This window comes from Aspergillus piperis (assembly GCF_003184755.1).
Source record: "Aspergillus piperis CBS 112811 unplaced genomic scaffold BO85scaffold_1, whole genome shotgun sequence".
Lineage (NCBI taxonomy): Eukaryota > Fungi > Ascomycota > Eurotiomycetes > Eurotiales > Aspergillaceae > Aspergillus > Aspergillus piperis.
In genome coordinates, this window is record NW_020291591.1 from 2761594 (window position 1) to 2788091 (window position 26498).

General features: G+C 50.0%; 10 protein-coding genes across 10 annotated transcripts; 6 read left to right on the plus strand and 4 right to left on the minus strand.

The window, feature by feature from the left end:
* Window positions 1-1812: 1812 nt before the first annotated feature.
* BO85DRAFT_444763 (DNA-directed RNA polymerase core subunit RPC19) lies at window positions 1813-2887 on the plus strand. The gene is made up of 5 exons (XM_025659102.1): window positions 1813-1937; window positions 2042-2190; window positions 2273-2364; window positions 2456-2532; window positions 2595-2887. Exons 2-5 carry the CDS (start codon window positions 2080-2082, stop codon window positions 2726-2728), a joined length of 414 nt encoding a protein of 137 aa, XP_025521401.1. The 5' UTR covers window positions 1813-1937; window positions 2042-2079; the 3' UTR covers window positions 2729-2887.
* A 301-nt stretch (window positions 2888-3188) lies between these two features.
* BO85DRAFT_444765 (putative NADH-ubiquinone oxidoreductase B14 subunit) lies at window positions 3189-4278 on the minus strand. Its single transcript, XM_025659103.1, has 4 exons — window positions 4119-4278; window positions 3942-4003; window positions 3589-3735; window positions 3189-3470 (listed from the first exon to the last, which is right to left on the minus strand). The coding sequence occupies exons 1-4, from the start codon at window positions 4159-4161 to the stop codon at window positions 3351-3353; spliced, it is 372 nt and encodes a 123-aa protein (XP_025521402.1). The 5' UTR covers window positions 4162-4278; the 3' UTR covers window positions 3189-3350.
* A 6-nt stretch (window positions 4279-4284) lies between these two features.
* loc1 lies at window positions 4285-5575 on the plus strand. Its single transcript, XM_025659104.1, has 3 exons — window positions 4285-4916; window positions 4983-5132; window positions 5219-5575. The coding sequence occupies exons 1-3, from the start codon at window positions 4629-4631 to the stop codon at window positions 5348-5350; spliced, it is 570 nt and encodes a 189-aa protein (XP_025521403.1). The 5' UTR covers window positions 4285-4628; the 3' UTR covers window positions 5351-5575.
* On the minus strand, window positions 5316-7320 carry BO85DRAFT_444768 (putative hydrolase, alpha/beta fold family). The gene is made up of 6 exons (XM_025659105.1): window positions 6472-7320; window positions 6260-6420; window positions 6124-6204; window positions 5942-6065; window positions 5764-5892; window positions 5316-5714 (listed from the first exon to the last, which is right to left on the minus strand). The coding sequence occupies exons 1-6, from the start codon at window positions 7252-7254 to the stop codon at window positions 5529-5531; spliced, it is 1464 nt and encodes a 487-aa protein (XP_025521404.1). The 5' UTR covers window positions 7255-7320; the 3' UTR covers window positions 5316-5528.
* A 945-nt stretch (window positions 7321-8265) lies between these two features.
* BO85DRAFT_455475 (uncharacterized protein) lies at window positions 8266-13071 on the plus strand (the record flags this gene model as incomplete). Its single annotated transcript, XM_025661390.1, has 8 exons — window positions 8266-9466; window positions 9685-9766; window positions 10018-11029; window positions 11096-11206; window positions 11261-11278; window positions 11342-11457; window positions 11507-12147; window positions 12230-13071. 8 exons carry the CDS (start codon window positions 8266-8268, stop codon window positions 13069-13071), a joined length of 4023 nt encoding a protein of 1340 aa, XP_025521405.1.
* An 863-nt stretch (window positions 13072-13934) lies between these two features.
* BO85DRAFT_25253 (histone H3 family protein) lies at window positions 13935-14955 on the minus strand. Its single transcript, XM_025654946.1, has 2 exons — window positions 14621-14955; window positions 13935-14533 (listed from the first exon to the last, which is right to left on the minus strand). Exons 1-2 carry the CDS (start codon window positions 14829-14831, stop codon window positions 14187-14189), a joined length of 558 nt encoding a protein of 185 aa, XP_025521406.1. The 5' UTR covers window positions 14832-14955; the 3' UTR covers window positions 13935-14186.
* Window positions 14956-15503: 548 nt separating this feature from the next.
* On the plus strand, window positions 15504-16297 carry derA (putative ER-associated proteolytic system protein Der1; the record flags this gene model as incomplete). Its single annotated transcript, XM_025655541.1, has 2 exons — window positions 15504-15692; window positions 15746-16297. 2 exons carry the CDS (start codon window positions 15504-15506, stop codon window positions 16295-16297), a joined length of 741 nt encoding a protein of 246 aa, XP_025521407.1.
* A 6595-nt stretch (window positions 16298-22892) lies between these two features.
* Window positions 22893-24092, plus strand: BO85DRAFT_433999 (glycosyltransferase family 32 protein; the record flags this gene model as incomplete). Its single annotated transcript, XM_025658446.1, has 3 exons — window positions 22893-23171; window positions 23240-23395; window positions 23448-24092. The coding sequence occupies 3 exons, from the start codon at window positions 22893-22895 to the stop codon at window positions 24090-24092; spliced, it is 1080 nt and encodes a 359-aa protein (XP_025521408.1).
* A 1039-nt stretch (window positions 24093-25131) lies between these two features.
* Window positions 25132-25972, plus strand: BO85DRAFT_387863 (uncharacterized protein). Its single transcript, XM_025656685.1, has 2 exons — window positions 25132-25533; window positions 25605-25972. Exons 1-2 carry the CDS (start codon window positions 25203-25205, stop codon window positions 25916-25918), a joined length of 645 nt encoding a protein of 214 aa, XP_025521409.1. The 5' UTR covers window positions 25132-25202; the 3' UTR covers window positions 25919-25972.
* A 79-nt stretch (window positions 25973-26051) lies between these two features.
* Window positions 26052-26468, minus strand: BO85DRAFT_360640 (imidazole glycerol-phosphate dehydratase; the record flags this gene model as incomplete). Its single annotated transcript, XM_025655560.1, has 1 exon — window positions 26052-26468. A coding segment is annotated over one exon (417 nt), but the record flags the coding sequence as incomplete, so codon positions are not given.
* Window positions 26469-26498: the final 30 nt, after the last annotated feature.

The window sequence follows — 26498 nt, forward strand, 5'->3', positions numbered from 1 at the left end:
CGAGTCCGAATCCGAACATAACTTAGTACTTACTATACACTATCAACATACCAATCTATCTACGCACTACCTAAACAACCGAAGCTCCATACCTGCAGTAGCGAACCCAGCTATCTACTCTGCCAAGGCAATAGTTTAATATCCAAGTATGATTACTCCCCGAGATATGAACGGTTGCATCGTCACGTTATCAAACTGTGTGTCATAAACACACGGTCGGTGTTGACAGATTGACAGATTAATTGATTGATTGATTTTAAATTGCCAGATGGCAGTATTAACAATAATAATAATAGTATTATTACTATTAGCACCCCGTGTTAAGCCTTCCTCAAGCCCGGGTCTAGTCTCAACGGCGTTGCCTCTGCACGGCCCCCCTGTTGCTAATATTGGTTCTTCCATGTGGGAAAGAAAAGAGTGGGCGTGCACCATCCCCTTCCCTTCCCCCCCTCTCAGTCTCCCCCAAAGGCAAGCGATATAGCATCTGGTCGATCGCAATAAGCCATTGTCAATAATAGTAGCAATTAAACTAGGAAGTGGTCTATCAGTGTGTGTTTTGCAGGTATGTAGCCTGGTCCCCGGTCGCGTAGATTATTTAGTTTTTTCTTTTTCTTTTACTTTACTTGGCTACTACGGAGGATTAACGTATTACTCCTATGTACTAAACGAACTGAACTATTGATTGGAGAATATTAGGAGCAATTACACCGTATCCCCGATAGTACTACTACTACCACTACTACCACTACTACCACTACTACCACTACTACCACTACTACCACTACTACTACCACTACTACCACTACTACCACTACTACTACTACTACTACTACTACTACTACTACTACTACTTTAGTAGTTGGGGTTCTGTATGTAACAGCGTTGCACTAAAATATTCCCTGGTGCGGACATTAATTGCACTCAACTGCCCCATGGCATACATATTTATAGAATTCAACGATAGCCAGTTGAACCCAGCTCTCCGGAGCATTCTATCTCCTTCGTACCAACACGAACCAAGTCAATAAGACCGAGGTAATAATAATACTACTCATCTCCAGTAAGGATTAGTCAAATAATCGCCTACTCGGTCGGTAACCTGCAGTATCCATCCATCCATCATCCATCCATCCATCCATCCGGGAAAAAAACCCACAGTAGCACCGCACCGGCACTACTCTGTAGCTGCCATGCAAGCAAAGCTCAATTCTGCAAAGACAAAAAAAGAGACAAGCGACGGAGAGAAGAAGAAGAAGAAGAAGAAGAAGAAGAAGAAGAACGGGGGGAAATAAAATTCAGCCACAGTTGCACAAGGGTATGCATAGTGGTAGATCATACCGTGTGCCCGAGGTTTGACACAATCCAGATTGCTATATTCATGCCGATGATTTGAAGTAACCTGGACATTGACTACTACTACTTCGTACCCAGTGTCGCACACGGCCGAGAAGAGCGTTCGTTCATGCAGTGTACGGCGTCTATGTATGTACGTATCCTGTTGCCGTTGAGATATAAGTCATGCAGAGTGCTTGAATAGGATATGCTGTGCGTTAGCTTCTGCTACAGACTAGTTAACTTGCAACTCTATTACAAAAGACAGGTCATTTATGAGTAGCACTCGTCGTTGAAGATGTAGTTTTCAAATAGATCCAATCAAAGGCAAACATACACCGCAGCAGCAGCAGCAGCAGCATACTTTCAAATAATGGCAGGCGGTAAGGATATGCCCTCCTCCTCCTCCGAAGGCGGTGAGATATCGATAAACCGTTTTTCGCATTTTTCTCCTCATGAGTAATTGAGCATCTGGTGATTTGCGAAACTTGACGCATACGACTCATTTGATTTCCTCTTCACTTTTAGCCGGGAATATACTATCCTCTGGACTCTGTTCCTCTAAGATATCCCGCATTCGCGACTTGCGTGTCCCGCGCCACTGAGTACATCTCTCCTCCGCTCTACCCTCAAGAATCACCACTACCCCCTCAGTATACACCTCGAACGAACGACAACATACCAGACACTGCGCTAACCAGATCCGCAGGATCAGTACCTAAAATCTTCAATTAAACTACGATCAAAATGCCCGCCTCCGTCCACTCCGAAGAACAAGACCAGTCCATGCTGGACGCCTCCGCGCCCCAGGAAGAGCAGACCGACATCCTCGAGCTAGACGAGAAGCGCATTGTTGTCGTACGTATTACACTTCATACCACTGATAATTATGAATAATAACTCCAGACCGCATGCTAAATATCTGATGAATGAGATATAGTTGCCCGGCTCGTCCGACACCGCAGCTTCGTTCCAATTCGAGGGAGAGGGTCACACTCTGGGTAATGCGCTGCGATATGCGATTATGAAGAAGTGCGTTACACATTGCATCTACATTTACTGCTGCACCCGCTATGTTGGATCTTGCTAACGGGGGTTGGTGTGGTTTCCTTGGGTACAACAGCCCCGAAGTCGAATTCTGCGGTTACACTATCCCCCATCCTTCGGAGACGAAGATGAATCTTCGCATTCAGACTTATGGTTAGTTTCCCCCCTCCCATAAGGTTGAGATAGAATGAATGAAGCTGACTGCGATTCGACAGAAACAACCACCGCCGTCGAAGCCCTCGAAAAAGGTCTCGACACTTTAATGGACCTCTGTGATGTCGTTACGGATAAGTTCACCACTGCCCGGGATGACTTTAATGCTGCACAGGCGGATCGCATGGAGGCTTAGACATATATTCTTTTTTTTTATACATATTATAGACTTCTGGGTGGTTTTTGGCTTGTGATTTGTATGTGTGTGTGTGTGTATGTTTCATGTCTTGCTATTTGATGGGATTGATGGCGTTGTGTGTGTGTAGAAAAGTTATACCTTTTCCTTCTTTCTTTATTTAACTTTACTTTTCTTTATTCCTTGGGATGTAATTATTGGGTGGGTGGGTAAGATGCAGGGGGTTTTGAGGTGGTGGATGGAGTGAGGGATAGATACTATGGCATCTGCTACTATATGCCCATAGAAATGTGGGTTGATTATGTGGTCTGGGCTCTGTTGACACTTGCTGGCTGTTAGCCCTGTGTGTATGTATTCGTCGGCTACAGTCCAAAAGCCTACAGTACTGTCTTTCTCATACGGACCGCAAGCCATTCAAATACAGTCTACATGCTTACTACACAAGCAACCTCTTGATAAATCAACAACCGAAAAACATCATGTAGTCAGACAATATTTACATAACACTCACACACACTCTATCAGCGTTCGCAGCCGTCAGAGAACTTTCAATGCTAAGGGATACCAGGAGTATAAAGGAGATAAGTAAGAGATGATGGTGGGTGACAATAATTTCACAATTTCAATTGCGGCCTTCCAAGAAGCCCGAGATGAAGTTGGGAGGTAGACGAGCACCGGGGTCCTCCTCGGGGCGGAAGTACTTCATCACATGCGACAGCTGCTTCCAGTAGTTGAGGGTTTCCTATTGATATTGGTCAGTAACACATTATCCATACCATACGAGACTCAATTAATTGATGTAGATTGTATCAATGGCAGCAATTGAGCATCGCTAGGCTGCCCAATCCTCATAAACTCACCTGGAACTCAGCGTGGCTCTGGTACAACAGCACATCAACAACGTTCAGCTGGTTGACGTAGCGGTGCTTCTCGAATTCCTGGCGGATCTTCGTACGGATAGCGGAGACGGGGAGGTTCAGAGAGTACATAGTCTGAATCTCGGGGGACTATATTATCGCAATTGAATGGAGTCATGTTAGTCTGGATGTTTCTCGTAGAATAATGATTATCGAATTGGGGGTCTTGAGCCCGTCGCAGGGTCTGTTTGGTAGACGCGGAGGGTCGACGGACGACCACACCGGGAACGCCAGGCCATTGATGAACGGGAATAGGTGATGGAGCATAGGTATTATCGAGTATAAGGATCACTGACCGCTCTAAGCCATTCTCTGTAAGACTTGAGGACACGGTGCTTCGCATCGCCCCAGTTGGCAGCTACACAAGGCGAGAAAAGGTCAGCTCGGGATTCCGGCCATTGACGTCGCGGCAATTTCTAAAGGGTCGGACTTGGTCGGGACAACCGAGTCCTGGGAGGTAGGGGAAAACGTACAGGAGCGCGTGCGCTGAGCAAGGAAGGTCGGGTTGATGGTCATCTCGAATAGTGGCCTAGTGGTGAGGCTCGACAATGGCACACTTAGGATGAGAGGGGAGAGAAAGACGACGGTGGGGGGGAGGGAGAGCGAATGGGGAAAAGGAAGGGAAGTTCGACGGACCAACCTTAAGGTGACGATGCGAGGAGATCGAAGTGGTGGAGGTCCTGCACTTCCCGGGTTATGGCTCACCGCCTGCCTGTTTCAAAAAATTTCTCTTTCGGAGGCGTGATCTTGGAGGGTCCGGGGCTTCGTTCGTTCCAATTCTTTTCTTCGGCTTGGATTCGGTTTATTTACTTGATTTTGGGTATATCTGAGGTCCGTGATTTTTGTGCTATTTAGGCGACTGGATTTTTGTGGCTGGTTCTCCCGCTCCCCCACCATCGCAGGCGACAATCCAGATTTTCTTGTCTCCCTCTTTCGATACTCTCCATATCATCAATCCCGACACGCAGACTTGAACCGAAGCAATGGCGCCGACTAAGGGCCCCGCCGCTGGCAAGGCCTCGAACAAGAGCGACGGAAAGAAGAGCAAGCCCCTCTCGTCCGCATCGAAAGTGAGCAAGAAAGGCGCCAAGCGCCCGCCGCCCAAGGAAGTCAAGGCGAAGGCGCGCACGGAGTCTAGTCTGTTGAAGAAGACAAAGAAGAGAGAATATACCGAGGAGGAACTGGGACTGCCCAAGCTGAATGCGATCACCCCCGTTGGTGTGGTGAAGCCCAAGGGCAAGAAGAAGGGCAAGACTTTCGTTGACGATGCGGTACGTATTCCATCTCATTTCTAGGCCGTTGTATGATTGTCGCATTGACTAACGATGTTGTGATAGGAGGGAATGATGACCATCCTCGCCATGGTCAACGCCGAGAAGGAAGGACAGATCGAATCCAAGATGATGAAGGCTCGTCAGTTGGAGGAGATCCGTGAGGCTAAGAGAAAGGAGGCAGAGGCTAGACAGGCGCAGAAGAAGTCTAAGCTGGTGCGTATATTTGCCTATGATTTCCCAGTTGTCCTGTTGAAGGACTATTATGATTCAAGGGTTGCTAACTGGTTTGATCCGAACAGGAGGAAGCGAAGCAGTCCATTCGCCAAAAACGCAAGCACAAGGGTGGCTCCAGCGAGACAAAGGATGAAGCGCCCAGCAGGGAGTCGTCTTCAAAGTCAAAAGGAAAGAAGAAGAGTGTTGCATTTGCTTGAAATTCTATGTACAAAAGTAATTCTGTCTATACCGGGTCTATGTAGTTAGATGGGTCTCCGGCGTTATACTGGTCTATGTCTTCCGAAACAACGGCGTGCATGACACATGATGAGCATCTCTCCAATTGAAGCACTGATCCTATCAATGGGAGCAGTTCGGTTATGCAATATTTGTTGACTAGGGCCTGATTTGCAGGTCGAGCTTGCGTTGCGCAGGAATGAATTTCGGCTTTGGTGCCGTATCTGCGTCCTTTTCGGGACCCGTATGGTGGGCAAGATGACCGGGAATCTTCTCGGGATCCTCAACCTTGAACGGCACGGTAAGGTCGACCTCCTTCGCCATGAGGTTCAGGAAATTCGCCACCTGAAACAGTTAGATGTAGATAGACAACTGGCAGGTAGCATTCACATACCGGTTTCACAAACCACCTCCCACCTCCAAGCTCAAACCAGCCAAGATGTCCACCCCAAGAGGTAGTCATCATCACGCCGTACGGGGTTTGCGTCATCTCCTGGAATGGCAGTGCGGCAGCACAGGCAATCTGCTATCGGTTAGTATACGGAAGTTCACGTCTGAGAACCTGGACTCACCGGGTCGTCTTCGGCTTGTATAACAAAGAATGGAATACGAATACCCAGCATAGCATCGGTAGAAGAAGCATCGCGATAGTATGCTCCTTCAGTAGGGTAGCCCCACGAGGCACATTGCAAAGCCCTATTCGTGTCTAACGTTAGAACCATGCAGACGCAAATATGCTTGTAGTGATTCTTACCGGTCGAACTCATGCAAATAAGTGATATTCCTCACCTCGTCAACGTCGATTCGCGGGTTCTTGGAGACCTGCTCCACGTGTCTGACAGTCTCGAGTCAGATGCAGAAAAACCAATGATTAGATGGATTTCACCTACCGTTCAAACAGATCCTTCATGCTCGTACCCATTACTTTACTATAGACCTCGCGACCAATCAAGGTGCTTTGCAGATTTAGGGAGCCAATTTCGAGGTTCCAAGGGCTAGCACAGAGTACCGCGGCCTTCAACTCGCAGGCATCGCCCTCCTCACCCAAGTACTGCGATCACGTCAGTCAATCCTAGTTTACTTGTGCCTGACATAGACTTACATTAGCAAGAATGTTCGCGCCGAGCGAGAAACCAATTCCAAACAAGGGGCGATTCGGAAAAGTCTTCCGTAGCCATTTGACAGCCTGACGAATGTCCCAGGTAGCGCGAGCATTGTAAAGCACACCAGTCGTAATCTTGGTTTGCGAGCAGCCTCTGGAGTTGACGACACAAGCTTCCCAGGTCTGATCCTTGATAAGAGGTGCAATCACATGGCGCAGATAAAGTTCATGTGATCCGCCGCTTAGGCCATGGAGAACCACGAGCATAGGCTTGGTGTCGTCCGAGGGAAGCGCAGCAAATTCATCTTCCGAGAAGAATGACGTCCGTTCGGGTAGCCCTGACGGCTGAGTATATTTCCTCTCGCTATCAGTCGCATGAGCGTCGCTGGGCGGCTCATACGGATCTACCACGAAGTCTATCGCAAAGTGCCCAGACAACATCGGGTTCTCAGCCTCGAACATCCAGCGCTTGTAGTGTACCGGAACATTATCAAACTTCGCGGTCGTCCAGGCAGTCTGAAGATGACCATTGAAAAGGAAGGGGTTCAGCTGGCACGTCTTGGGAGTGGCAGTGCGACACAGGTCTGCCAGAGTCACTTGCGCCTGGGATCTGGACTTTCCCGCCTTTGTGGCCAGTAAGAGGTTATTATCTTTCGCATGATAGTATGTGATCCGGCCATTAGGGCGGATCCATGAGAGCAGGCCCATTCCCAGCAGGCCCGCCACAAGAAGCGGTATGGAGAATGTGCTTAGTAGGCCGAGGGGGGTGTCAACGAATGACATGGAGAACCGGATCTGGAAGAAGTGCAACGCCAAAAAAGAAGATTCTAAAAAGAACATGCACTAGATAGCACGCTATAATCACCTGCAGGTCTAAAAAGGGGAAACAGGAACCACAGGCGACACCGAGCACTTTGAAAGATGGACGGAAAAAGACCCATCGATCTTGATTAATGCCTCGGCTTCATTGCCTCATCCAGTAAGGCTCATCTGATGTGCTTATCGGGACAGGACCTTATCGTTATCGCGCCGATCAGTCAGCAGTACTGAATGACTCAGCGGGGAGGATCATGAGGCACCCTCCACAAGATGAACACCCTCCCAGATCTCGACGTCACTTGATGTTGCATCTCTTATCACCCCCATCTCGTCGTGCTGTCCCGGAAAACGGTGTCGCAACAGACTGCTGAAATTTTTAAAAGCATGAACATTCTTCAAGGGTGGGTTTGCGGGTCGCTGCAAGATCGATGCGGTAAACACAGGCCCGGATGCGGAAGCTCAGTGTAGGCCTTGATCCGATAGCATCATAGACTTCCTTAGCCTTTCCCCAGTCGGGCGAAACCCTTCCTACGGACTGATACGATAGCAGTCTAGATCCGTAGACTGTTTGGATACCGTCGCCAATAAGAAGCTTGATCAAACAATCGGCCTTTTGCTCTTTGGTCCAACGGAAAGACCCATTTTGTTGTATGTAATCCTGACGGCCTCTACTACGCTGTGACCCCGGCGCGTGCTCCGTTTGCGTGCGAATTTACAACCTTTGCAAAGGTTACTTTTTGAAGGTCAAAAGGCCCTCTCTCCCGTCTTTCTCTTGACAACTTATTTCTGTCATGTGGCTCGCTGTCCTTCATATTTTCTAGGACACCATGATGCCCCAAACCCAGCAGAAAACCGGCTGGTACTCTCTCATCTTCTGAGTCCTTGTTGTATTCTTGACTATAGATCCACAGCACATATACCTTAATTTCTTGTTACTTACACACAGACGAAGGAAAGTCTGCCACAACCGACGAAATGAGGTCCGATCTGCCGGTTGATATGGGATCTAGTTTCCGCCGTGCTGGGGAACGATTAAGGTCCATCGCAAAGATGAATCGCTGGGCGAAAACCCAGTATGAAGGAAAATCCGGCGATACAGACACCATTACCAACTGCTATCTCCTTGCGCTACCGACCGAGCTGCTCCTGGAAATCATTTCTCACCTGTCGGTGCTGCCCGAGGCATGTCTGGCGCTGACCTGTAAACGTCTCTACTCGATATGCGGTGCTACCCTGGGCGCCAAACCCCTCCATTTCAGTCGAGACTTTGCACCGCTTTTCCACCACTACCGAAATGGACACAATTTCGTCACACCACGTTGGCAATTTATAAATTTGCTAGAAGATAATCGGTGGCGGGCATGTTCTCGATGCTTGAAACTCCACCCACGGAGCTTCTTTCCCGCGCGAGAGCTGAAACGAAAGTCCGAGGATAGATCATGCAACCTAGGGAGTTCGGCAGGCATAGTAGACCTGTGTCCTTGCAAGAAGTTGACCTTCCAGGATAAAGTGGAGCTTGTCAAACTCTTGAGGGTACGGCGAAAAACGATCACAGATTTGGCGATCCAGTTTGGTTCCGGGATGAAGCAGCAGCGTTTCTGCTGGCATAGTTGCACCGAGGACTACGGATCGACCCAGCTAGATATTGAGATATATCCTGAGCTGGACGACGAAGACCAATTGAAGATCAAGACAGAATACCGCTTGCGCACGGGTTCCGGCCAGCTCGGCAAAGAGGAGCATATGACGCCGCGGTTTGGATGTGCTCACCGGTCCGTTGACTTATGGCTTTCGAGTGTCTGCCAAACGACTCTCTGTCGCCTTTATGACAACCAGTGCGCGTCCTGCAAGCGAATATCCGTATGTAATACATGCAATGCCTCACTCAGGTGTCCTCGCAAACAGCCATGTCGAGTGGACGATGAAACGGGACAAGCAACATACCATTTCTATACTGAACGGTGCTTGGGAGGATCGGGGCCTGTACCAGATCAGACATGGGCAGCGCAGCGAATCCATCCCGCGGAGAATCTGATCGACGTCGCAAACTGCAGTGAGCTATGCCCGTGGACGATCCGAGAACATCCACCTTTGGAAGAAGCCCCGTCTCTGGAGATGAATATCCTCAATCCCGCTATACAGGATCAGTCGATGAATCAGCTGTATACCTCGATCAGTATGATTTAGGGTTGGTTGCTGTAGTCACGAATCTCATAATGTGTGATGCGTTCTGGATGGACCTGGTTTCGGCGTTATGCAAGGACTCCTGGGGGTTGAATAGCTTGGGTAGTAAGGGTGTATAAGGGCTCGATTATTGATTCAGGGTGGTGTTAGTGTTGGGCTTGTTTGTTAGAGGGAAAGGGTTCGGGATATAATTAGTATAGTATAGTTAAGCTAGAGAGGGTGTCAACGGAAAGACCCATACAATCAATGCACATGATATAACGCTCTGTATGCATTTTCGAAAGAATGGATAGTCCAGATATTCCGCTAACACGGGTTGTTCCGTCTACTGAGTAAAGTACTTGGGAGTAATGTCATGGAGCAATCAAGCCATGGATGGTAGAACTCACCTGATCGCGCCTCACCTGACCGCCCGGGGGTTTCTCCGACCCGACGCGGAAACGGAAAAGGCGGCGCGATCCAGAAGAACAAGAAAGATAGAGAATCATTCCCAAAAATTAGAAGCATCTTCGTCGTCTCGCTATATATACTTCCCGGGAATAGCAGAGCGCAGTGGATTGATGAGCATTGTCTGCGTCCTGGGGCGATGAGCTACCCACCACCCCATAACGGCCCATATCCTTCGCAGTATATGCAGCAACCCCCCAATCTGCCGCATCACCAGCAGACCATCCACCCGCAGCAGCTACTGTACAACAACAATGTCAACACGAGCGCTTCGCCATATCAATATGGGAAGCCGGTGGTCTATCCCCAGGTCATGATCCCGGCGTATCCTGCTTACGCGCAGACTTATAACCCGCAGCCGCCGCAACAACAGCAACCTCCTCCTCCTCCACCTCAACAGCCTCCACCCCAGCAGCAGCCGCAACAGCAATATGTGAATCCGTCGGATCTGTTCAACCCACCACCGCTTGCTTCTACCTCGCCTCCCCAGTTCACCAATAGTCCGTCTCAATATGCCGCACAACCAGCGGTGTCTGTTGCAGGCAACAGCCGCTCCCCAGTCCTCCCTACTTCTACCCCCGCCCCATCCACGTACTATGCCGCCCCAGATCTAAACCAAGCGAATCAAACTCCCAACAATTACCCTCAACCTACATCTACGACGCCCTCAGTTCAAGTCCCGACCCCCGCTGCTGCTGCTGCCCCTGCGGCTGCGTCTCCTGCCCCTCCTCCTACTGCTAAACCTGTTGCTGCCAAACCCGTCCCTGTTAAGCCCGCCGCGGCCAAACCTGTCGCTCAAACTCCCCCAGCACCATCTCCTAAGCCTGTCCAGGTGTTAATTCCAGCTCCTACCCCAGAAGTGCAGCAGAAGATCCAGCGCCCTCCCCCTAAGAAGCAAGTGCAGCGACAAACTGGCCAAAAACCTACCCAAAAATCAGCAGGCGCGCCGATCGACTATCAAGTGCTGCTGTTGGCCATGGCTGATGAGTATCTGAATGCTGCTCACAGTCATGGCACGTTGGTAGCCTTGTTAAGACGGGAAATGGAGATGGACGAGTATTACAAATTAGTTGCTACAGGTCTTGGTTGCTTGGAAGCCGTTCTCAAGGTACGCTGGGACTCTTGATCCTTGACGCGAACGCAAGTTGCCGTGGTGCTGATTAATGTGGCGCAGAACTGGCGGCTTCAGCCCCGGGTTGAAGCTCTAGTCCGATTACGCTATGCCCGTATATTGTTCGAGGAAACAGACAACGACCTTGAAGCGGAGACAGCATTAAGCAAAGGTGTACGTTTAATTCCTGCTCTGCATCTTGCTGCTATTGCTAACTTTATTGTATAGATTGACCTTTGCGAAAGGGTGAGTTCTTTCATCTTCTCCATCTGTGGAGCCATTACGAGAATAACGTACTAATGAATGTAGAATCGGATGCTTGATTTGAAATATAGCATGCAGCATTTGTTGGCGCGAATGCTGTACAAGACAAATCCAAAGGCCTCGCTGAAAGCTGTTGATGGGATGATTCAAGATGTCGAAGCGTATGTACCGTTGGCGCCATTATATCAGTTTTTTTACTGAACTCATTAGGTATCGCCACTCCGCCTGGGAATACGCTTTTCGTTTTCTTCGAGTGTCTCTTTCACTTTCCTCATCGGCCCATCAAGATTCAGTGTCGGCACTGCAACACCTTCACAAGATTTCCACCATGGCCAGCCGCAATGGCGATAGGGCTGTCTCAGCCATGTCTGCGATAATTGAAGCTCTAGCGCACCTTCAGCAAGGATCCGGGTTTGACTCGGTCGAGCAAGCCCAGCGTGCAGTAGCAGTAGCGCGGAGTCACCAACTCAACGACGAGCTCCGACATATTCCACAGCTAACGACTCTAGTCCAAATTGTCGATATTTGCTGCAGTCTACTTGAATACGACATCAATCAATCATCGCAAAAGCTGAAGATGCTGCAAGATTTGATGGACGAACGCTTAAACGACTCGAATTGGCGCAGCGATGGATCATTCTCAATCCCATTGAATGGCAAGTCGGCCGGACCGTCTTCCATTGACACCGGGGACATCCTCCAGGTCCAGAGTGGCACGCTGCTGTTAAGCTTCAATTGGCTACCTCAGCACGATCTCTACGCGCTTTGCTACTTCCTCAGTTCGATCACACTGAGTTGCAAGAATTCGTATGATGGACGCAAGGCAGAGAAGTTCCTGCAGGAGGGCACTCGTATGTTAAAGGGTTAGTACACCTGATTTGGCGAAGGTCATCTCAATTCTTCTCAAATGTGTTATTGACGGTATTGTCACAGGAAGTTTCAAGGCGCCACAAGAGATCACAGAATCGGTGGTAAGTGCGAACAGACGCGTTCAGTGGCGCAGGATTCTCTACTGCAACCTGCTCGTTCAGCAGGTTTTCCTTGCTTGCGGTCGCACAGATTGGGAGCTAGCCAGCAAAACATTGAAGGAACTTCAAGAAGAAGGTCAGGAGCTTGGCGACCAGCTCCCAGATACCGTTGAGTGCCTAATGGAGTATGCTACTGGTGCTATTGCGCAAGCAACCGGCGACCTCACCGCAGCTCTGAACGCCTTTCAATCCCCTCTTCTCTCATTATCCACGAATTTCAGCAAGACGGCGCGCAATGAGCCACGCCGCGACATCGCCATTCTCGCCGCTCTCAACACCGTCCTCATCCTCCGCGATCCCACCCATCCCTCTCACTCCCACCTACCCGCCGTCTTATCTACTGTGGAATCCTTCTGCACTGGCAGTCCCAACAAGTACATCCAAGCAGCATACTACCTGGTCTGCGCCACCGTCCAGACCGAGTCCACGATCCAAACGAAGCAATACCTACAACAAGCCCTCCAATCCGCCACGGCAATCAGCAACAGCCAAATCACCTGCATGACCCTAACCTTCATGAGCTGGAAATACTTCCGTGGCGTCGTCGGCGAACAAGCCGAGAAAAGTGCCCGAGCGGGCCGCGCCATGGCTAAGAAAGCCAACGATCGGCTCTGGGTCAGCGTCACCGACGAAATGCTAGCCGAAACGCTAGAGCGTCAAGGAAAGAACGAGGAGGCCAAGGGTGTACGGGAAGAAGGTCATCGCGTAATGATGGGATTGCCGTCTGCTTTGAAGAGGCCTGTATGATGAATGCAGGCTTTACCTTGTGCCTTTTTTTTCTCTTCTTCCTTTCTACCACTTGTTGTTGGTAGTGGCGGTTGCTTGACTTGCTATTTAGCCCACCTCTTTTGTAATTTCTACCATACCTCTTTGCTACATTCCCATCCTCCTTTCCTTATTACCTCTGCCCCCCCTTCCATATCCTTTTTTTCTTTTCTTGCTTTCTATATCTCTGTAGTGTGGTGTTTAACGGCTGAAGTTCAGTTCATGATACCATGTTAGGGTTGTTCTATCCATGTGTCTTATCTGCTGCTCTATCTGTCTGGGGCTGTAGGGGGGTTTGGTTGTTGCTACTTATTTAGGGGTGTTTGGCGTCATGTGATGACATCGATAAAAGGGAGTGCGCGCGCGTGTGGGTTGTTCCATTTGTGTGGAAAATAAATAGTCTATACAATAAGATCCCGGTTTCAGGTGACAATTGGATATTCGGTTATTTGATCTATAAGATCAGACATCCAGGCACATTCATTGATGATGGCTTGACATACACAGGATGATCGATCCAGTTCTGTCTGACTGGCTATATATGAGAAGGATGGAATAGTTAGTACACCGTTCATGTTCGATTCGACGGACATAATAAAGTAGGTTGTTGTGTTGTTATACACGCACACGTGACAGAGCCGGTAGTCAAACGGCGTTGAGTCAACAGTTAATCAATCAAGAGGTAGGTAGGTAGGTGAGATCAAAAACGGTAGAAAGTTTGTAACAGCATCAAACAACGGCTTTCAAAAAACAACAAAGAAAGAAAAGACCCCGCGGTTCGCCTCAAGACCCCGTAACCTTTCCATACGCCTGCGACCCTATACAACACCAAGTGGCAGCAAAAATGAAAATATGATGAACGAGATTTCCCCACTGTTAGATTATAACAAAGTTGGAACGGAGAGAAGATAGAGAGAGAGAGAGAGAGAGAGAGAGAGAGATGAAATCAGACAGGTGGTGGGGAGAGTAGGTAGATGGTGAAAGTAGACAAGAAGGTGGGCTTTTGTTCATGAGCGTTGTGTCTGAATCTCGATCTTTTCTTTGGACTTCTTCTTCTCCTTTTTGAATGATAGAAGGGGTAATTATCGGTGTGACGTTTAGCCCAAACCACCCCAGACACCTCGGATGCGTCGAGCAAGTTGGATATCTTTCTGCATGATGGTCACGCGCTTGGCGTGAATCGCGCAGAGGTTGGTGTCCTCGAAGAGATGTACAAGGAAAGCTTCCGCTGCTTCCTGGAGCGCTTGGATCGCATGCGACTGCCACCGCAGCTCGGCGCCAACTTCTGAAGGGAGGAGGTCAAGCGCGACCTCGCGGACCAGCCGAGCGAAAGGAAGCTTTTGGATAAGCAGATCGTACGAGCGTTGGTACTTGCGGATCTCCTTGAGAGCCACGGTTCCGGGCTTGTAGCGGCGTACACGTCCTTGTGGTGTAGGGTCACCAGCTTTGAGAATGTCAATTTCTCATTCTTCAAGAGAGGGCGGAGCAGAGAGAGAGATCTGAATTGAAGGTTGTGGGAGGGGGTACGCACGCTGAACATCGGACTCTCTGGGTGCCTTTCCAGCAGGCCTTTTCCCTCCCCTAGTCGCTCCAGTGGATTTGCGCACTTTCTTGGCCGCCGGCGAGGCCGTTGTAGCTGCTGTGGAGGAGCTTGCGGCAGCACGGTCGCCAGCTGTTGATTGTCGCGGCGCCGCCGTAACGCTCTTGCGACCGCGACCGCGACCGCCTGTCTTGGGGGGCATGTTGACTTCCTTAGCGCTTGGCGAGCAATTGACCGGTTCGGTGTTCAAGACGAGAGGGGCGAAAGAGGGGTAGCTTTCTGGAGCTCCTTCACACCGGGCGAGTCAATTGACACTTGGAGTTCGGTGGTGTAGAGTGGTGCGCGAGATCGTCCTCCGGCGGCCTGAGGCTTTGTATAATGAACTCTAGGTGCGATTGAGTGCCACGCTTGAGAAATAAGCTGCAAGGCGATAACCGCGGAGGAGGGATTGTCAGGGATGAATTTGCATGCGAGAGGGACCCATCCGGGAGGCCGAACGGACTATGAAGTGATGGGATCCCCAGCCATCCGAATTCCTGTCCGAACGCGTGCGAGGCGCGTCTTGGAGGCGTCGAAGCGCGCGGGAGCGACACGTGACATATGCGCCGGGGGAAGTGACAGGTGACACCTGAGGCCAAAAGGCCAGCTGGAGCTCGGCGATTACGGCGGAAGTAAACTGGCAATTATTTAGTTGGTGATTCGACATCATCCCCTTATCGATCATACTTGCCCCGTCTTCTCGAGTTCTTAACCGCCAAAAGACAACTGTCTGCATCTTCGCTATTTCGCTTATCGCATCGTATCCGCCAACCGAATAGCCTCACCTCGCCGAGTCTAATCCCAACGTTTGCAACTCTATCTATCCATCTCGATCATGGCCGCCATCTGGGGTAACGGCGGGCAGGCTGGCCAGTTCCCGCTGGAGCAATGGTTCTATGAGATGCCCCCTGTAACTCGATGGTGGACAGCAGCCACCGTTGCCACTTCAGTCTTGGTTCAATGTCACGTCCTCACCCCATTTCAGCTATTTTATAGCTTCCGCGCAGTCTATGTCAAGTCTCAGGTGCGTCGCAGCTAGTATGAAGTAGACAAACCATGCGGCTAACCATCGCATAGTATTGGCGTCTATTAACGACCTTCCTATACTTCGGACCACTCAATCTCGACTTACTATTCCATGTGTTCTTCTTGCAGCGATACTCGCGCCTCTTGGAGGAATCATCGGGGCGATCGCCGGCCCACTTCTCGTGGCTTCTGTTCTACGCCATGGCCTCTCTTCTCGTCCTCTCGCCATTTCTCTCCCTTCCTTTCTTGGGCACGGCCCTCTCTTCCAGTCTGGTCTACATCTGGAGTCGTCGCAACCCGGAAACTCGCCTCAGCTTCCTGGGAATGCTGGTCTTTACCGCCCCATACCTCCCCTGGGTCCTGATGGCATTCAGCCTGGTCGTCCACGGCATCGTGCCCAAGGACGAAATCTGCGGCGTTGTCGTCGGCCACGTCTGGTACTTCTTCAATGACGTCTACCCTTCGCTTCACGGTGGCCACCGTCCTTTCGATCCCCCTATGTGGTGGGTGCGTCTGTTTGAGTCCGGGCCTGCAGAACGAGGCACCGACGCGGCCAACGTCAACGGGGACTTCGCGGCTGCTGCTGCACCCGAAGTTCGGTGAGCTATTTGTGCACCCGTTAGTTGTTGTTGCATGGCGATTTAAGATACGAATCGTCCGCGCAATCGCCCTGGAAACGTCAGCATATACGCATGTACTGCCGACAGCTCGCTCCGACACGCGCAGAGCATGAGAACATAATACTGTCGGGATATAAGCAAGGGCGACGGCGGCAAATCTGGCGAACTTTTTATCGTGTGGCTTGTCTTGTCTTGACCAGGGAGAGTCATTTGATCTACCCCCCACGCTGCCGTGGCTAGTTGCGCTCTGGCCTCCTACCAGAAATGTCGCAAAGGCCATCAGAATCCCGAGTATCAACATCCGGAGAGACAGAACAACAAACATATTCCGCCAACCAGTGAAGGAGTTGGAATCACTTGTGGGGAAGATGTGGAAGAAAGGAAGAAAGAAGTATCACGAAGGTCATAGCGGGCGCTCAGTCTGCGAGATTCAGTCATAGGCGTCTCCGTAAGAGAAACAGACCAACTATAATGGCGATCAATCAGCTAGTAGTTCAATGAATATACCCAAACCATGTTTTTAAAAGCCTGATAACAATTTACAGGAGGGGCAAGGGAGGTGGTTCGTGTGAACGCATGGACGCATGAGGCTGCCTCCTCCTATATGCAGTAGGAATACCGTAGTACCTAGTAGCATTCCAATTACCTGAAAGGGAGGGAGGGAGGGAGCGAGGGGGAAGAGCGGCCCACGTGTCGATCCAGGGTGTGCAAGCAAGCTCGAAGTTTGGGGTAAATTCTCCGCAATAATGTCTATCCTAATGTCGCTTTCTTTACTTTCTTAAATCGCTGCTGCCTCTTCCCACATTTTTAATCAATACCATACAGACTTGTCGATAGCTAGGATCTTGGACCCTGAACCATCCATCGGGTACTGTATCGTATGGTTTGATCCATTCGGTTGATCTGGACTTTCCTCTATCTATCTATTACCGCGTGTTATGTAGCACAGACGGTATAGCCACCATGGATCCAGGACTACGTACTACTCCGCTCTGGCGTTGATCAATAAGTGATGGAGATAAACGCTTTGGGTCGATCAAAGACAAGACTGTCTTAATTCTCTCATCATGAAGACTTGCTGTCTATCTATTGTTCTGTGCGGGATTAAAGCATGCTCTGACCTCATCCCACTTACAGATCATCGGGTGAAAGTGGGGGGTGATTGACATGAACAAATCAACCACGGGGCAGGGGTCCCTGAGAGTGCATATCCCCCTACACAGTAGGCTGGGGTTATATACTTGTTTGTTTATTGGATGAAAGGTCCGAAACGGTTCTGATTAGCAAGATAAGTAGGTAAGTAGCCCGGTAGGTAGGTAGGTAGGTAGGTAGGTCATTTACTAATTTTGGAGATGGTGGACGTTAGTAGATGAGGGCTGGGCGAGGTTAGGCCCCTCGTCTGCCTGCGTGTAAGCAGATTGGTGAGATGAAATGGGTGATTTCTTTTGATAGATCCATGATTTGTTCTTGGTCTTTGTGAAACGTTAGTACTATTACTTAGGTATTCTAGTCCTAAACCGAATCAGTCAACATTCTGATTGGGGTTATGAGAGAGAAGAGGAAGATAGGAAGCCGAGATACGAGTACGCGGAAACCCAAACAGGGGACAAACAGGGAACCACCTCGGAGCTCGTTTCTGGTCGGTTGAAACACACCACAAGAAACAGATAAAAGTAGCACATAACTAACTCCTGCTGCCATCGACAAACCAGGATCTGGCACAGAGGAACATGCGACTCGACAACCGCGGGTCGTTGCCATGCATTCCATTCCCTACCTAGTTATTTTCTCCTCTTCCAGTGGACCTCAGCATGGAAAGCCAGCCACTCAGTCAGATCGGTTCCTTCTTGCGCCAATCTGGGTATGTTGAAAAGGTCTGATTGGATGTGTCTCCTGCTTTGCATGGATTAAGGGCCCCCTCTCTCCATGTGTGGATGTGGGTCCGTGGGTTGTTTTCTCTAACCGTCGAATTTTCCTTTTCATTTTTTCTTTTTTCCCTCTTTATCTTTGGTTTAGAAAAGACTTGGCATTTCTCTGGGGAAAAAATCCAGATTGGTGGGTGTGCTTTGCTGGTCGGATAAAGTGTGAAACGGCCCCCAGTTTGGACGGATAGTGGCAAAGCATGGCTGCATGAGACTTATCTTAGTCGCAGACCACTTTGTATGTACTATCTTGGAGGATTCTGTGTCTGGCCCTTTCTTTTCTTCCCGGGCCCTGTTTGAGCCATTTGCCCTTTCACATGGGAAGGTTACGACGACCCCACGCCAAAAATACTTGTGCAGTATCCACCACTAACCCACTCCATAGCCCGCCTAATCTGTCAAATCTGATATCAGTGGAGCTCGGATGAATTTGCCAGCGAAGTGCCCACCAAGAAAAAAATCAGTGAGGATACACGGTGGTGCCTGTGGTGGTCGGCGGGTTAACCACCGATCGCCGATTCTCCGTCTCTCAGCAAATTCACTCGTACTCGTAAATCCGGCTCCAACTTGGAAATGGAAATCCCGACCAGGGTCCAGGGGGTGCAATCAATGGCTGTAACAAGCTCGGCGGGTAAAACGTTCTCCATCCATCCCAGTTGTTTCCAAACTACGCCTGTGTCCCAGCCACGAACCTCCGACACCAGATTGTGGCTGGACAGACACCCTAGGCAACTGAATTAATGGAATTGATTCAGGTGGCGAGGGGTCTCTTGTCCGTCTTACTCATCTTCTAAATATGGATCCTCGAATGAATAAACAAGCCTTCTGGATGGATAAAGCGCTTCCCACTTCTGCCTGATCGCCTCGTTTCGATGTGAAGGAAGGAAGGATGGATGAATGGAAGCAATAGTGGGCGGTGCTGGGCCCCGCCGTGATTACTCGCTCATTGCCGGGCACATCAGATATGATGTTATACATCGGCAAATGCCAGTCAATCACAATCAATCGTGTTGCTCTGTTAGACGCCGAAGTTTGGGCTGGGCTGTGTGTTCCACCGAGTCTTGTCTGCAATCTACTGTGTGCTGTGTATTGGACCTGCCTGAATCGGTAATTGCCTGAGACACTGAGCAGTTACTGGCTAACAGTGTGGTAGGGCAAACTACCAAGAGGACAACTCGACTACTGTAAGTAAATCCTGCGTAAGTGCACATGGTTTATCTACAAATCACTACTTTGTAGATTACAGCTTGCATCATGTCCAATCACCGTTGCAATTGACGGCTGCCGCCGGCGTCACCACTAAACACACAGTGGATGGACTACATCTGGGAAGCAGCCAAACACTGGCGACAGGCTTACTTATGGAACCATTACCAATGAACTGATCTGTCCCTGTCACTTCAATGCAGTCGATGCTGCAGCTGCCGTGTCACACAAGGACAATTGTTTTTCTCGAGATGCAACCTGGAACTTTATGCACGGGCGGCTTCGACAGCAGAGCTCCGCGGTATCAGCAAAAGGTGAGCTTCGAAAGTACGAAAGCAGACAGAAGTCAATGAAAAAGCACACAGTAGTACAGAGATGTCGGGACGGCAGTGGTTGAGTCGTTGACACTTTGACTGCAGTACTGGGAACTACGGGTCAAGGGAGATATGGAGCATGGCCTAAAATTCTACGACGGAACTAGTATCTGTCTAGTTTGATGAATCCATGCGATCCAAGCCGACTATCACACTTTCCTGTAGTCCCTAGAATTGAACTTTTGGACGTAGCGTGCAGCGCTATGGATTTAGTCCAGCTAGTTAGTCGCGAACAGAGGGTTTGTTTGGTCGTTCAACTTGCCCTTGGTCCCCAACGATTCTCAACAATCTTTTCCACAATACTTCCATACTATTATTGTTGTTGCTTTTTTTGTCGGGAAATTTGCTTTTCCTTCTGCGTAGCCCGCATTGGCACAGTAATAGTCGCGACCGTTATTAGCTAGCTAGTTAGCTGAATGTGCAAAAACCATAAATTAGGCCAACTCCGTCATCATGGTGGAAGGCCGCGTCTTCTACCCTAAGTAATTGGCTCGCCGGTGCGAAAAGAGCGCATCACTGACTGAGCGATACCGAGGAACTGAATTAGGCAACAAAGATTCTCACGATGCGGCAATGACGAGGGGACTGGGGAGGGAGGATCGAGTGGTGGCGTCTTCGATTCATGTTCCGAACCAACTAAAACGAATTTAACTTACTCTTTTCTGCCTGTGTACCAGATGCCACAGATCCATGGGAAAGAATGCCAGAAGCATATTGGGGGTGAAACCACCGAGGCCTGCGTAATCGCCCCTCAATGGTTTGGCGGAGGAGCCACTTTTTTACTATCGGCTAGTGACTTTGTGGTTAGTCTTCTTCTTATCTGTGAGGATATCCGTTTTTTTACTTTTTGATTATTGCTTTATTTGCTCTGCTCAATTTTACCTTCTTTTTTTTTTCTGCTTTCCCCCTCGCTTTCTTCGCCTAATTGGATTAGCGTGGATGGCTGTCGGCCAGTCATCGTCGGTTACATAAGCGGGTTTACCTTTCCCCGTGGCCCCGTGGGATTGCCAATGATGGCCCCACAGTCCGACTGGTTGCCAACCACTGATTTATTTTGCAGTAATTAGTGGCCCGTCTTTAACGAAGCTACTAACCTAGAATGAACTGGAGAGCTATTGATTTGGGGGAGAGAAGTTACTGTTTAACCGCCGGCCGAGTAGTGGCTCAGCCATTATCTTCAGACTGGGACTCCCTTTCCAATCTCTCATTATTTCCCTTCCGGAAGACTAGTAAGTTTATCTATCAGCTGGAAGGATGGACCACGAGGTCCTAGGCGTCATCGATGAACATGGCTCAGAGGGAAGATAATGGCAGTGCGAGATGATGATGAGATCACCAGGTGCTGATTCCGGAGTGAAAATAGAAACCACGTACTACTACTAGCTGGTAGCTGGATATACTTTGATGGCGGTGCAGTGTGTCATTGGCACTGCAGCGAGGAGGACCTATCTTTCTCTCTCCTCATTCACAGTATTGTTCTGGATTTAACGAGGTCTTCTATAGCTATTTAATTTGATTACTATTTATTATGCAAATTAATTATAATATTAAAAAGTAGTAAACTCCTCAACAAGTTACGAGTCTCCCCGACATGGCTAGTCCCAGTCGGCAAATGGGACTAACCAAACCAGGCATCGAGACGACTGAAAGAGTCTTAGTGGCGGAGGCTTAGCAGCTGGCGCCAACCTAAAGCATCCACACACCAGCATCTCCACTTTTCTTTGGCTTGGTGTCTCCCCACTGTTTTGCTCTCTCTCTCTCCAATCTCTCTGTTTGTGTCTGTCTCGCGGTCTCGCTTTCTTTCCCCCAGAGAGGAGGCGCCTTTCCTTAGTTTCTGCCCCCCCTTTAACCCGAAGCTGTGTCCCCTGGCGCTGATGACGGTCCATTCAGCGCAATTCCGACCATTCAGGGCTCTCCGTAACCATGGGCCGTTGTTGACACTCGCCGCCCGCCTCCTCCCCTCTCCCTAACTCTCTCTCTCTTTCGCTCGCTCGCTGGCTTTCTCCGTTCTCTTTCCCAGTTCCCCAGGTACCCTCGCAAAGGGATTACTTTCTCGACGGCTACACTGCCCTCTTCCTCGTTCCCTACTCCTGCTAGTAGTACTTACTTACTAGTTGATGCCACGGCTTTGTTGCTAAGGCGTCGTTCGTTCCTTCCACACACGCACCCCTCAAGTACCTGGCTCTCTGCCTATCAACTTCCATTCCTTCATTCATTATTTTATAATTCTTTTTTCCCCTTCCCTTTTTTTGTTTCCCACCCTTGCGACCCAAGTAAAATTACGCACTCCCTCTACTTAATTGTTTTTCAATCTTCTTGTCTGCTTTGGGTTACAATTACTTAAACAACGCCTCTGTGGCTTCCTCTTTTCGTCACTTTTCCCAATAAATTCCCTCCCCGCCCGTCCAGTCCAGCGCCATTGGGGCTTCCGATCAACCTCCCCTACTAGTGTTACTACTACTAGGCCATTCCACCACCACCACTACTGCTTAGTTCTATACTACTACTAAGTGGTCGTCTCTTGGTCCAAACTTTCTCTTTCACCCTTGCGCCGGTCCTTTCCTGGTTCAGTTACCTCGTTCGCGCTTTATACTCTTAGACTCAACAATCCGTCTGCAGAGTAAACTAAAAGCAGAAAAGGGGAAAAAAGAGCCAACCAGCCAGTTTCACGGCCGTTCATTCCTTCAGTCAACCTTGACGACCCCAGGTCATTATCCTCCCGCGGACACTCGCGTTGCAATTGCCTAAACGTTGCCGGTGCACCCACTCCTGTCCTACGAGTCTATGTTGGTAGTACCGTGTTGAGCCTCGCATCTATTTTCCGCCGGTGTACTCTTATCGCACCCATCACCCCCAGGCCCTTCCCGTGGAAAAAGAGCAGATACCGTTCGATTAGATCTCAGTCCCTCGCGGCCGTCTGCACCTTTCCTTTCTCCGTGACACGAATTTACGAATTGCGATAAATCAATCAGAGGATTAGTCCTTACATCGGGATACGAATCCGCCTCACGTCTGTACACTTGCGCACTCCCCTATTGAGCAGGTGTCGTTCAGGGCCCCTGCACCCTCTTTCAATATGCGACGTGGACTTCTCATTTTCCTCATCGCAAACCTCGTCATCGTCACATTCCTCGTGCGCAGCGTCTTCACACTACTCTCCCTGCTAGTGGAAGATGCTTCCGCCGACGCTATCCACCGCGCCGAGCTCCCCTCACCAAACTCCAGTTTGATCGAGCAACGCCCTCAGATCATCCCCAAGATCATTCACCAGACATACAAGAACGAAACGATCCCGGAGGTGTGGAGGGAGGCTCAACAGAGCTGCATTGATTTGCACCCGGACTACGAATACATTGTATGTTCAGCCTTGTTGATGTACGACTCGTTCACATGAGTATTCTTACTAATGCGCATTCAATTTAGCTCTGGACCAACGAAAAGTCGCGCGAATTCATCGCCAACGAGTACCCTTGGTTCCTCGAGACCTTCGATGGTTACAAGTATCCTATCCAGCGTGCTGATTCGATCCGCTACTTCGTCCTCGCACACTACGGTGGTACCTACATTGACCTTGACGATGTGTGTATAGCCTATGTTCCATCAATTGTAACCTTTTCTGACCGTATCTCAGGGATGCAACCGCCGGCTAGATCCTCTCCTCGCCTACCCTGCCTGGGTCCGTCGCACTGTTCCTACCGGTATCTCCAACGACGCCATGGGATCTGTTCCCCAGCACCCCTTCTTCCTGCGTACGATTGAGCTACTGCAGTCGTACGACCGCCATTGGCTCCTCCCGTACATCACGGTTATGTACTCGACTGGTCCCCTGTTCTTGTCGGTGATCTGGAAGGAGTACATGCAGACCAACCCCAGCGAGTCTGGCCGTGTCCGCATCTTGATGCGCGATGAGTACAACCGGTACTCGTGGAGCTTCTTCACGCACCACGTAGGCAACAGCTGGCACGGCAAGGATGCCCGCTTGATCTTCTGGATGGGCCAGCACTGGGTGTTCCTCACCGTGTGCGGCTTCTTCCTGGCTGCCGTTGTTGGATTTGCCCTCTGGTGGCTGTATGCGCGCATCATGCTGTTGGGATCGAAGTACCGTTACCGCTACTCGAAGATTCCTTCCTTTGTTTCGAGTTCCCGTCTGTCTTCGCCGACAAGGATGGGGCGGCGCATGATGCCTACCCTTCTTCGTCGCGTCAGCTTCAAGGAGGACGAAGAGGCCGCCGGCGTTACCGAAACGTCGTACGAACTCTACAGCAGACGCGATTAAGCGTCGCCCTTTGTATCATGTTTTGTGTGCCTTTCAGCCTTCCAGCGCCCTGACACTTTCCACCTGGCCGTTGTTCATCGTGCCCGTGGAGTAGCCGCTCAGGTGTGTTTTATATCATCCGCTCAGGGAGTTGTATTTGATTTCTGGGGTGCATGTACGGAGTTTTGGGTATGGATTAACAGCAGTGCTTCTCTTGAAGCACATGACGGCTTGTACATGTTTTGGCAAGATTCTTTGATCTGTGCGAGGCAACCTGCTAGGCAGCGCGCTCGCCTTGTATCTGTCTTTCTTGGATGTCCGGATTTACCTTTCTTTTCTTTTTCTTTGACCTTCTCTTCTTGAACCCACAGTTGTTCCTTTCGCACCTGTTTGTTTACACCTTACATCTTTTACTGTTACTACATAGACTTGCTTTCGATTTTGGGTAGACGGAACCGAACTATCAGCTCAGACGCCTGGGGCTAGCTGGACGGCAAAATAAAACTAATATGTGATTATCTCGACACTACTGTGTTAACTCCTTGATTATGTAATATTATGTTTCATGCTTCGTGAGGCTACCTCCAATCATTAACACGTCTAACGACCAATGCAGGCCCTGAAGAACGAGGCTTGAAAGTCAGTCTGCAGATCATACATACGACACGACCAATCAAGGTATCTGGTGGTCAGATAAGCACAACTGGTCATGGAGAAGATTTAAGACGGGCGTTTCACATTTGCCGGAGGTTCGCCAGGATCCAATCGCCGTCAATATCAGCACAAGGAGGTATGATACTTGATACATTTGGGCAGAGGTATCTCTGGCAATTTCCGGACATGCCAACGCAGTGTCGCCAGATGCAACAAAAGTCCAACCAACATGTGGCGACAGGCCAGGCTATGTGAGATGCCTCTGGCTGATGAAGGACCCTCCAGACCCTGATCCACCCTCAGGAATGCGGAGTCGATCAGGCATGCTGGGTCCCAACAGTGACATGCTCTGAAAGACATATAAAGGGGCTGTCCCGGTCGATGATCCTTATTCTTATGGTACTTGTGCAGGCTCACGGTGTCTTTTGTTCTTAACAGTCTTGTCCTTGGTCTTACTTCACTAGGGGTCTCAGCAACATGAAGTCAACATCAATCTTGAGCAGCATGTGCATCATGCCCTTGTTGGCATATGCATCTCCGGCCGGCCGGATCCTTGCCCGAGAGAATTCCTCCCTCACCGTGGCGCAGCTCGAGGCTATTGCTCCTACGTCCAATACATGCGATAATCCACCTGCAGCCGGGGAATGCGCTACTGCGGAGCAAGCAGTCCCGCATATCACCAAGTCTTTTGACACTTATGGCGTGACGTCTCGCGCTGAGCAAGCAGCCGTGATTGCACTCATGGCATTTGAAAGCGGCGATTTCAAGTACAACAAGAATCACTTTCCCGGTGTTCCTGGGCAGGGCAGTACGTATTTCCACCTTCATCCTCTGCCTGCCATGCCAGATAGAGAGGTAGATGCTAACGATGGTATACAGCACGAAACATGCAATCGCCCTCTTACAATGCCAAATACGCGGCTTCTATCCCCGCGCTCGCGGACCAACTCCCCAGCGTATCCGGGGACGTGACGGGGGTGCTGAACCTCTTGCTCTCAAACGAAGACTACGACTTTGGCTCCGGAGCATGGTTCCTGACCACGCAGTGCTCGGCTAGTGTGCGGTCCCAGTTGCAGTCGGGGTCCGAGGCAGGCTGGGCAGCATACATCACCAACTGCGTAGGGACCAATGCCAACGACGATAGGAAAGCATACTGGACACGGGCAACACAAGCCATGGGTATATCTACCTGAACCCTCCACCTACTCATACAACATCACACATAGTGTATAAATAGTATATACTATATGCATACCGTTCAAACCGACTGTAGTCAAACCAACCAACATACTCATCATAACATACCATCCATCCATAAAAAAACATTTAAAGAACTCCCTTCGTACTAACCACATCCCCGGCCCCAACCTCCCCCTCGACCCGTCTCGTACAAGCCGTCCGAATCGCCACCGCCAACGCCTTAAACGCACTCTCCGCCCGATGATGATCATTATCACCATACGTGCACCCCACATGCAGCGTCACTCCCGCGGCCTGCGCAAAACTCTGCAATCCATGCGTAATCATCTCCGTACTCAAATCGCCAATCTTCTCCCTCCGGAACCCAATGTTAATCACCGCCCACGGCCGACTCGACAGATCAATCACCGCCCACGACAACGCCTCATCCAGCGGCGCATCGCCCCGTCCGAATCGCGCAAGCGATTGTCTTGCCCCGAGTGCTTCGGTGAATGCGCTGCCTAGGGCTAGGAATGTATCTTCCGTTGTGTGGTGGTCGTCGACTATATACACCAAACCCCCCCGTAATTAGCA